This window comes from Cornus florida, unplaced genomic scaffold (assembly GCF_030987335.1).
Source record: "Cornus florida cultivar Cherokee Brave unplaced genomic scaffold, ASM3098733v1 CherokeeBrave_3.0.0_Hap2_Chr01, whole genome shotgun sequence".
Classification (NCBI taxonomy): Eukaryota; Viridiplantae; Streptophyta; class Magnoliopsida; order Cornales; family Cornaceae; genus Cornus; species Cornus florida.
The window spans coordinates 115,111,585-115,122,134 of NW_026775571.1; the positions used below are offsets into that span (position 1 = coordinate 115,111,585).

At 35.2% G+C, this 10,550-nt stretch overlaps 1 protein-coding gene and 1 long non-coding RNA gene across 2 annotated transcripts; one reads left to right on the forward strand and one right to left on the reverse strand.

Moving 5' to 3' along the window:
- Positions 1 to 576: 576 nt before the first annotated feature.
- LOC132268267 (uncharacterized) lies at positions 577 to 1,915 on the reverse strand. Its single transcript, XR_009469272.1, has 2 exons — positions 1,622 to 1,915; positions 577 to 714 (listed from the first exon to the last, which is right to left on the reverse strand). It is a non-coding gene; the product is annotated as an uncharacterized LOC132268267 (long non-coding RNA).
- Positions 1,916 to 7,072: 5,157 nt separating this feature from the next.
- LOC132315726 (glutamate receptor 2.8-like) lies at positions 7,073 to 9,992 on the forward strand. Its single transcript, XM_059814093.1, has 4 exons — positions 7,073 to 7,640; positions 8,436 to 8,736; positions 8,822 to 9,213; positions 9,356 to 9,992. The coding sequence occupies exons 1-4, from the start codon at positions 7,221 to 7,223 to the stop codon at positions 9,824 to 9,826; spliced, it is 1,584 nt and encodes a 527-aa protein (XP_059670076.1). The 5' UTR covers positions 7,073 to 7,220; the 3' UTR covers positions 9,827 to 9,992.
- The last annotated feature ends 558 nt before the right edge of the window (positions 9,993 to 10,550 follow it).

The following is a 10,550-nucleotide window of genomic DNA, read 5'->3' on the forward strand; positions in this document are numbered from 1 at the left end:
TATACGGGTTAAATCCCTCAACCTAAACATGACACGATTAGCTAAACGGATTAATCGTGTCGACCCGTTTATGACCCGAACCCGTTTAAGGCAAACCAATCCGTTTAACTCGTGTCTTGTTCGAATCGTGTTGGCGGGTCGTGTCAACTTTTGCCACCCCTATGTGCACCAAACAAAACAATTGGAGTTTTTTTGCACCATTTAATGTAACGACCCTAAATTGATATCATTTATAAATAAAATAAAAAAAATTCGACATGACATCTGCTAAACAGGAGCCTACAACAACCTGCTTAATTAAAAAAAAAAAATGCAATGACCTTTCTTGGCCTTTCAAGACATATCCAACCTATCTCAACACACTATACAAAAAATATATATACATATATATATATGATACATTCCCCAAAACCACAGCATCAACAACCTCCCCAAGTTAGCCCATAATCGTCATCCCATTCAACTTAAGCATTTATATAATCTCGTTTCCTTTCAAAATACCAACAAAAGTTATAATTTATAATACATGACATTGGCTTGCAAAAATGAATACACGACATTCTAGTTTTGAGACTATGCAAAAAAAAAAAAAAAAAAAAAAAAAAAAAAAAAAAAAAAAAAAAAAAGGGCTAAGATACAAAAGATAACGAAATACAACTCCTAATCTTCTTCAAGCTTACGGGAGATTGTCATCCGCCACTTCTTTTCCGAGCCCTGAAAATTGTTAAATAATAGGGTGAGCGTAAAGATCAATAGGTAGTGCCTAAGACGCACCTCTTATGACCACGTGAACCCAAATAATGAATAGGACAATAGGAAGAGGGGTCATGCTAAACCGGGGAAAATACAATTTAAATTTGCAAGTTCAAAACAAATGAATGTCGTGCCATGAATGCAATGTCATGCATGTTACTCCCAATTTTCAGAAAACTTCCATCACTTTACAAACTGTTAATATAACTCGCCTTTTGGTGACTCCGCAGCGACACGAGGGAAGGATTGGCTACTGTCCCTGACCTTTGCTACCTCCGCAGCGTTATTTGGGGCCCAGATAGCTCAACCATGTTAGGACAATCTCCCTAATTCTCTCTAGGCTATATTAACACACCGACCCTTTGCTGACTCCGCAGCGACCGGGTTTTCTTAAAACCGTTTCATCAAATTCTCCCCAAAAATTCCCTTTTTCATTCTTATCAAATCATTGTACCATTTTTCATGCCCATGCTATGAATGCATATCACATATCTTTTTAATATTATGGAAATTGAGTGAATTATTATCACACAATTAGCATACTTCCACATAAAATTTTCAATAAATTATTAAGCATCATAGGCATGGAAAAATTAACATATTAAGCATACTTTACAATAATTCTAAGAAAATTTCCATAAGCTTCCATGTATCATTTTTTTTTACCAATTTTGTTAACATAATAACATAAAGAAATTAATAATGAAGTATACTTTTTATACAAATCAACAATTACACATATAGTCGTGAACTTCACACCCACAAGAAAATGATTCTAAAGGTAATTAATTTCAATTAAGCATGTTGGTATCAAATAACAATAATTGACTCACAAATGAACAAGAAAATGCAAATTAGAGACCCCTACCTCTAAATGGATAAAAAGCCCCAATTTTCACCTCAAACCCTATGATTAAAGATCTCCCAAATGGTGGCCAAAATGAAAATTGGCTCCAATCAACTCGTAGATTTCGTCGTGGGCTTCAATTTGCTGCAAACGGCTTCCAAAAATATCAAGTGGTGAAGGAGAAATCTAGGATTGAAGTTTGATAGAAAAAAGAAAAAGAAAAATGGAGGCTAGCGAGAGAAAGAGAGCTACCAGTGGGATAAGAGAAAAAAATGAGAAATAGGGCTAAATGCCTCTTTGACCATTCTTAAGACATGATGTGGATCCCACCTTCTTTTTATTTTATTTTCCTTTATCTTTCCTTTTATTAATTTACACCATATACATCCATATATATACACAAATAATTACACACACACACACACACACACACACACACATATATATATATATATATATATATATATATATAAATAAATAAAACACAGACATTACATTTAAATCTAAGAGGGGTGTTTTTTGCACTTAGGCTTAAAATAAATAATATGAATTATTTGTAATTCTTTCATATAAAAATTTAGGGTAAAGTACATCAGCACCCCCTGAGGTTTAGCAAAAGGATACATAGGTAAAATTTACTTGTTTTTTGGACAAAGGCATCCCTTGAAGGTTAAAAAATGGACAAAGGCACCCCTGACATGAGAAATTAACCAAATTATCCTTTGACCGTTTATGAGACTTTTTTAACTTTACAATTTAATATGTTAGACCAATCTACCCTCATGAACAATTTATGCATTAAAAAAAAAAAAAAAAAAAAAAAAAAACAGTCTATTCTCTCTCAATACCTAATACCTTCTCTCTCTTAATGGACCAGATAGCAGCCACCGCCCTCTTCCTTTTTCTCTCTCTCTGTATAAGGCAACACCCCAGCGAGACCCATAAGCATCCGCGACAGTGACAGCGACAACGACAGCCACCGCTGCCGCCACCTATCTTCCCCTCCACCGTTCCACCGCCACCACACAAAGCCACACATATATATCTATATATATATACACATAAAAATACAGAGGGGTTCAAATTACACACATATACCCACAAATTTTTCTATAGCAAAACCCAATAACTCAAATTCCAAACAATATGAAATTGGGTCTTTAGATTAGGTGCTCAATTGGCCATCGCCTCTGCCGTCTGATTTGAGTCTTTAAATTGGGTCTTTTGATTAGGTCACCTGCAAGGCTGAAGTGGCCATCGCCTCTATCATCCAATTTGAGTCCGATTAGAGCCCTTTTCGTGCGCAAATGAGGATGGTGATGTGCGTAGTCGTCGTTGGAGGATGGAGTGGCACCACTCCAAGAAAGCGATATGGGTAGGTATGGTGGCGGCGGAGGAAGCTGAGGTATGGTGGCGGCGGAGGAAGCTGAGGTATGGTGGCCGCGCCGGCCGATGACCCCTGCACCTGCCCCGCCGGTGTTGGTGGTGGTGTTGTAATGTGTATTATATTTATATATATATATGCACATGTATATTTATATATATGTTAACAGTCTTAGCAGATAGAGAGAGGCATATGAATAAGGAAGAAGAGAAAAAATGAATTAAGGTTATTGCGTCATTTTGTAAGTTCTGATATTTTGTAATATATTTGAATTTAATGTTAAGGTGTAATTTTGTCTTTTCATATAATTTAAGGCCTTGATTGGATGGAAATTTTAGAAAGGGGGTGTCATTGTCCAAAAATGGGGTAAGTTTTACCTGGGTGTCCTTCCGACAAACCTCAAGGGGTGTTAGTATACTTTACCCTTTAACCTTTATACACTTACCCTCCACTTAAATTTTTGGGTTAATTATAATGACACCCCCTAAGGTTTACCCTATTGACAACCATATACAAGTTAGTCTACTTTTGAACAATGACACTCCCTCAGCTTTGATGCCTTGACAAAGACACCCATTAAGAGCCTGTCATGTGGTAAAATGCCCAAGTGCCTTTTAAGTTGTAAAATGACACTTTTGAATAGCGAAATTACCAAGTTACCCATTCTAATAAATTTGAAATGTCCAAAATAACCTCTCTCACATCTCTATATACAAATATTGTCAATATATACATAACCTCATATATATATATATATATATATATATATATATATATATATATATATATGTATATACATATGCGTTCCATAGATATAACGTATCAATAAGGTCGCCGGAGCCCTGGGTTGTGCACGTTCCATGGTTCTCTAACATACCAGTGGGGTGGTCACCGAAGCTCTACGCTAGAATTGATGAAGCCCTAGGTCTATTGGAGAAAGATGAAACAACAGTACGTGCTGGAAAATCACCCAAATCGTGCCAAGCTTTTTGTCAATAACATACCAAAACAAAATTTCTTTTATCAGTAATATGTATATGTGTATATACCTCGCTTTACGATCTGTGTCTCTGCCAGTATCAAATGTATATATATATATATATATATATATATATATATATATATATATTAACTTACATATACCGATTTGTGGCCAGAAGATATACCGATTTGTGGCCAAAAGACAGTGCCGTTCGAAACGACATCGTCGCCGGCTAACAATCCTCTGACTTCTTCGATCTTTTAGCTTCCTGGAGTAGATTCAAATGAGGTTTCAGATCACGCAAAAAAATCAAATCAATTTATGAATCCGATTCACTTTATTCAGGTGATGCCACCACCACCTCCGTCGCAATCTCCGACCATGGTCTGATGATGCAAATGGATCTAAATTGATCTGTTGGTTGCTCCTCTATTTGTTTTCTTCGAATTTGGGTCAGCGAAGGTTTCCCGGTGAGAATTATGGTGGTTTTACAAAAATAGGGTCCATGGTGATAGCAGGTGATGGGTGTAGGGTGGTGGTTATGTGGTGGAGGTTGTGGTGGTGAGTGGAGAGAGGGGGAAAGTAGGGGTAGACAGCGGTGAAAGTGGGTGGGTGGTGACGATTCAGGGCGATGGTAGGGGAGGTTGTCTCTTTTCTTATGGGGAAAGTTGTCTTGCTTGTGGGTGATAGAGAGGATGATGGTGGTGGCGATTGTGGGTGATAGTGGTGGTGATTGTGGGTGAGCCGAACTTGATGCAAAAGATAAAGAGAAATTAAACATTGAATGGATTAGGGGAGATTGGTAGAAGGACAAAAGTGTAATATTAAAATTCTGATGTTTTATAATTAAAATTAGTTAAATATTGATGGGCAATTTTGTCTTTTCAAACCTTTTAAGGCTCTGTTTGGATCAAACTTTTGTCAGGGAGTGTCATCGTCCAAAAAACGTCTAACTTGTATATAGGTGTCATTAGGCCAAACCTCAGGAGGGGTTGTTGTAATTAACCCTAAAATATACATCTAAATTGAGAAATGTAAAGTCAACTAAGAATTTGGATCAAATTTAAGTTGTATAATTAGATTTTGGGTTCAGAATGTCGGACTCACAAACGAATCGAAAGTCAACTCAAATAAAAAAACTGAATTGCAAATTTTGGATGGCATATATATTTATGCTAATTTTAAAGGATATTGTTCTAAATCTGATAAAAAAAGATCAAATTAGGAAAAGCAGTTGGGTTAGGTAGAACGCGGCTTGTGATATGCTAGTATAAAAATGTTGGCTTGAGACCAAAATGTAAGACAAGTTCCATCAAATGCTTGAACTAATGGAGTGTGTTAATTAATCTTTTTTCGGATGACTTTGACTGGACCTTACTCGTTTATAACGCTACTATTAATCTTTTACTATTATTTAGTTATTTATTAATTGTACCTTGCTACTATTCATTTCACCAACTACATTGTCGTTTGTGTTGAATGTAGATTAGGGGGGAAAAAAAGAGAGGAAATTACAGGTCTTGATTCTTTGTGCAATACAATTTAGAAACAATTATCATAGTTCTGGAAATAGATGTTAAAATTTATGGAGGTTGACTCAAATGTCTGTAAAATGTTAGGGTCTACCATGATGCAAAGATAAATAGTAGCAAGATTAGGGTTTTCATTTTTCTTATTTTAGTTCCAATTGGGATTAGTCAAATTTATCAAAATCTTGTTCCATGAGCATTGATGAGAGACAATGGTAGGCCAAATTGTAAAGAGAACTACATGAATTAATTTCTAACCCTAATCGAAAACTAAAATTGTGGCTGCCAGCCCTATAAGCAGACACAGTATTCGAGATATAGATCACAAAAAAAGGGTTCCTGATAGAATAGTACTTGTTGGATACACAAACAGATATAGTTAGAAATATTTTGAAATTTAAACATGTTATTTTTCTAGTTGGACAAGATTGAGATAAGGCATGGGCACAATAGGGAAACATTTTGGACATTTCGAGGATATAATGAGTGATTTTGTAATTGTTTTTTTATTTATAAAAAAATGGGAATCAATCTAATTTAAAATGCTCATCTGGGAATGAATCATGTAATGGAAGAGTGTTTTCTGGCCCAAGATATACATACTTCAAATGAGAGAGCAACGGATTTAGCTCTAGCTCTGGTGGAGAGTCCAAACATGACGTAGGAAGTTCACTTGACAATGGCGAGAGGGGCTTAACAGGGATGTTCCATAGTGGAATGTTGCACGATTGAATCTTTAACACCATTCAGCAAGCTTTTGTCTTCTTTACTCGAGAGCGTGTCATCTAATAAAATGTTAGGTCTTTATAAGTATGACACTTAACAGATGGGAATATGATCGGTTGTCAAATGAAAGCAAACTTTAATCTTTTTCTCTATCCCTTGTCAAGTTAAAAACTCAAGTTGGTCAAGTAGCTCAAGTCTTGAATAGAAGAGAGGATATATATTTTATACAAAATGATATTTTAGTATGTTGAAGATGCATTTATAATAATAATTCCTGAGATGAAAAGTATATATATATATATATACTTTTCATCTCAGGAATTATTTTTCTTTTGTTTTTTTTGTTTGTTGTTTCTCTTTCATTTGTTTTCTTCTGTGTCGAGAAATTGTAAGGTTGAGAGGAAATATCCTAGAAATTTATATATATTAAATTTCAAGAGTTGTGGGGTCCACATACATTAAATTTCTAAAATATTTTCCTCAATAGCGTGCGCGCGTGCACGCACACATAGTTCCTTACCACCACTGCTTGTCACCTTGTATTTTACTCCTTTCGTTTTATAAAAATTGTCATTTTTAAGAAATCATGACTCTCACAAATTGAACTGTCCCGATTTTCAAAATACTACATTTTTTTTTTTTTTGAGACGGAAGTAATAACATTTAGTAATCTACGATAATTTGCTACACACAGTACATTGCATTATATGCCTTTACTGTAGATGTCAGAAATTGTAACCCCACAACTTTTACAACAATAGCTTACTTGATTTTCTAATGAACAAATCATTTTCATCCTTGGCTTTCTAGAAGCAATCGGCTTTGACTTTTCTCTATAAACTCACGGAGCCATGTAAGGTTGAGAGGAAATATCCTAGAAATTTCTATATATTTACTATTGTTTAAGAGAAATGTCTCAGAAATTTCAAGCCAGAAAAATGGTGGAATTGTTTCAAATAATCTCATACAAGTCGTCACTCTCCGAGTCTCTGAAGATCGATGGTGGAACTGTTTCTAAATCAAAACATATATATGGCTTTGTGTTTCCAACGGAGAACAGCTTGGGTACCTGTTTCTTTATTATTCCAAGCTTCATTCATTCTCTCTCTCATTCTCTCCCGAACGTCCATACCAGAAGCTAAAAACATAGCAGCAACCGTGAGTGCTATCATAGATGTTAAAGCTGAAGGATGCGCAATACATACTGTTGAAAAACCAGTGATAATCGGAGTTCCACACAACACCTTTTCTGAGCAGTTTGTAAATATACACCGGTCCATCAAGAACCCTAATGAGAAGATATACGGTGGTTTTTGTATTGATGTATTTAAGGAGGCGATGAAGGATTCGACCACAAATTACTCGTTTGTGGAGGTCAATGGCACCAACGATGATTTAGTTAATAGTGTCGCTGACGGGGTAATACACCTATCACCGTCCTGTTTTTCAATTATTTCATTATAGTGTAATGATTTATTACCCCTATCACCGCCCTCATGTTTTTTAATTATTTCATTATAGTGTAATGATTATGATCAAATAACTTTTTTTCCATGAGTACAAACAGATGTGATCACTAGATTAGCCTACAATTCGACCATATAATTTTTCCTTCATTTATTATGCGGATCTAAATTGTTAATGGTTTTTTTTTTCATTTTTTTTTAAAAGAAAATTTTACATCTCTATATTTCTTAATTACTGAATTGAGACAGGTCTTTTTTTACTTTCATAAATCTTAAAATTATTCTCAAGGAGGGACTGACCTCATCATAATTATTTCCTTGATGATATGTCAAGCCACACATAATTATCCATGCTCAAAACTGATTTTCTTATAGTTATATGAGGCTTTATATATTTATATAATTCTTTTAAAAAAATTACTAACAAGTCTTATTTTTCTTCACCGACATAAATATTAAATAAGTCTTACTTTAGAAATTTCTATATAAATCATAAATAATCAATTTCTACTTATAAAACCAAAAAATTCAGTAAGATTTCGCAAATATAATTTATATTCAAAAACTTATATCCAATCCAAAATTTTTATCTAGCGAGCTATGAAAAAAAGTTGGTCCTCACTCACGAGGAGGCGATTATTGTTCTATGAGTTATGAATATTGTTTACTGTTTATTTTTCTTCATTCAATTGTTTATTTCTAACAAATACTGGCATGTTTATTACCTGTGGAAAAAAATGGATGGAAGACTTTGGATGGTGCCATTGGTGATATAATGGCATTTGCTTACCGTTCGAAGGACGTAAAATTTACTCAGCCATTTACTTCGTTAGGTATGACCATGGTGGTTCCAATGAATCTCCAAGCTCCCAATGGATTGATATTTTTGACCCCATTAACCAAGGAAGTGTGGTTAGCCAATTTGGTGATTTTGATGTACACCATGTTTATAGTTTGGGTCATGGAGCACCGCACCAATCCCCAATTTCCTAGGGATCAACTCGGCAATATTCTTTGGTTCACCTTTTGTTCGCTATTCTTTTCCCAAGGTACGTATTGCTTGGAGAAGTGCACAAAACAATTTATTGAAGATGTTATCACTATGTGTAAGTATGCGAATTTTTAAAATTACAGGGGAAAGGAGTAACCGCAACTATACTCGAGTGGTGGTGGTGGTGTGGTTTTGTGTGGTTTTCTTCATGGTACAAGGCTACGCTGCCGGTCTCTCTTCTATTCTCAGTGTGCCACCACTCCCCAATGTTGACTCACTCAAGGAGAGCAATGCCATAATTGGATGTTTTAGCAATGACATTATAAGGAAGTACTTGATGAATGTACTTCATTTCAAAAAAGAGAACATCAGGGACGACATTATTGCCACCCAATCTGCGTACGTGGACGCTCTCAAGAGTGGCAGAATCTCAGCGGCATTTCTTCAAGCCCCTTATGCAAAAGCTATTGTCCAACAATGCGGGGACCGACTTATGATCACAGGACCAACTTATGAATTAGTAGGATTTGGCTTTGTGAGTGGTGGATTGAACTAATTAACTTCAACGTTAATTTTGTGAAAGCTAGGTTAATAGTAAATAAACAAATGTGTTTGTTTACCATTCATTAAGCAAATTCAGTGACTATTATTAAATCTCCCTCATTTTTTAATTGCAGGTGTTCCAAAACGTTTCTCCCATAGCTGCCAATGTTTCTGTAGCCATTCTAAGACTATTGGAAGATGGCTTTATTAACAAACTCGAAGATAACTACTTCCGTACTTCTTTGGATTGTTCAGACTTCCAAACTACCAGAAACAACGGTAGCTTGAGCCTCCAGAAGTTTTGGGTGCTATACCTCTTCTACGCTGTCATATCCACCATTTGTTTACTACTATTCATCAAGAATGAAGTTCAAGAAGGCAACATCACACTCACTTGGGCAAGTGTTCGGAACAAGATACGTCGACTCAAGCACCTCTTGACCAATGCAGTTTCAAGGGCAAGGGCAAGTGTTTGGAACAAGATACTTGGACTCATCCATTTCTTGAAAAATGCAGTTTCAAGAGATACCGCGGCCAGGGCTCCAAGGTCAGATCACGTGCCAAATGATACTGAAATGGTTCAAACACTTGGTTATGTTGTTTAGCTACCTATATAAAAATAAGAACAACTGGTTAATTTTCTGTTCATAATATATGCATGCCAATACTTCAAAATCCCTCTAAACTATATTGTTGTCATCATTTTCTAGTATAAATAAATATGTGTACTCTAGATACAAAGTTTACCAATAGCCTACTTCATTTTTTGTACCCTGGCCTCCAGATTTCTATAATAATCATGAATAATTTGATTGATGAGTACTGTTAAAGGTATAAATATATCAAGTCTCATATGTAAAAAAATGATGCATGCATCCCCATCCAATGTGTCCTCCTTTTTCTTTTTCTTTTTTTTTTTTTTTTTCGGTTAGAGCACACAATGTGTCCTTTGATTATCAAATAAACTGCATTTTCCCTGTGTTTAGAATCACAGTACATTGTTTGTTCAAACAAAATACGAAGTAAATGCAAGTCAGGAGTGTTCATAGATAATTAATATTTCTCAAGTTCAATTGTATGTCCAGTGGTATATATTACATGATCATATTTTGTATATATAAGCTGTCAACATGCATTTATTGTGACTTCAAATAAATTATGGTTGATCCCACCTCGCATGAGCTAAATGAGAAAATAAATAGGATTACTAAAAGAGGTAATAAGAAGCATGAGCTTTGGTTTCTTCTTTACTAGCCAATTGAATATTGAATGAAGACCTTGGACCCCATAATTAGCTTATATATGCCAAGTTTATATCTGAGGGATCAA

Bases quoted from the DNA above. Each gene is read 5' to 3' on its own strand.
- LOC132315726 (XM_059814093.1), top strand. From the start codon at position 7,221: ATGGTGGAACTGTTTCTAAATCAAAACATATATATGGCTTTGTGTTTC. The intron at 7,641-8,435 runs GTAATACACCTA...AATGGATGGAAG, and splicing joins TTAATAGTGTCGCTGACGGG to ACTTTGGATGGTGCCATTGG. The intron at 9,214-9,355 runs GTGAGTGGTGGA...TTTTAATTGCAG, and splicing joins AATTAGTAGGATTTGGCTTT to GTGTTCCAAAACGTTTCTCC.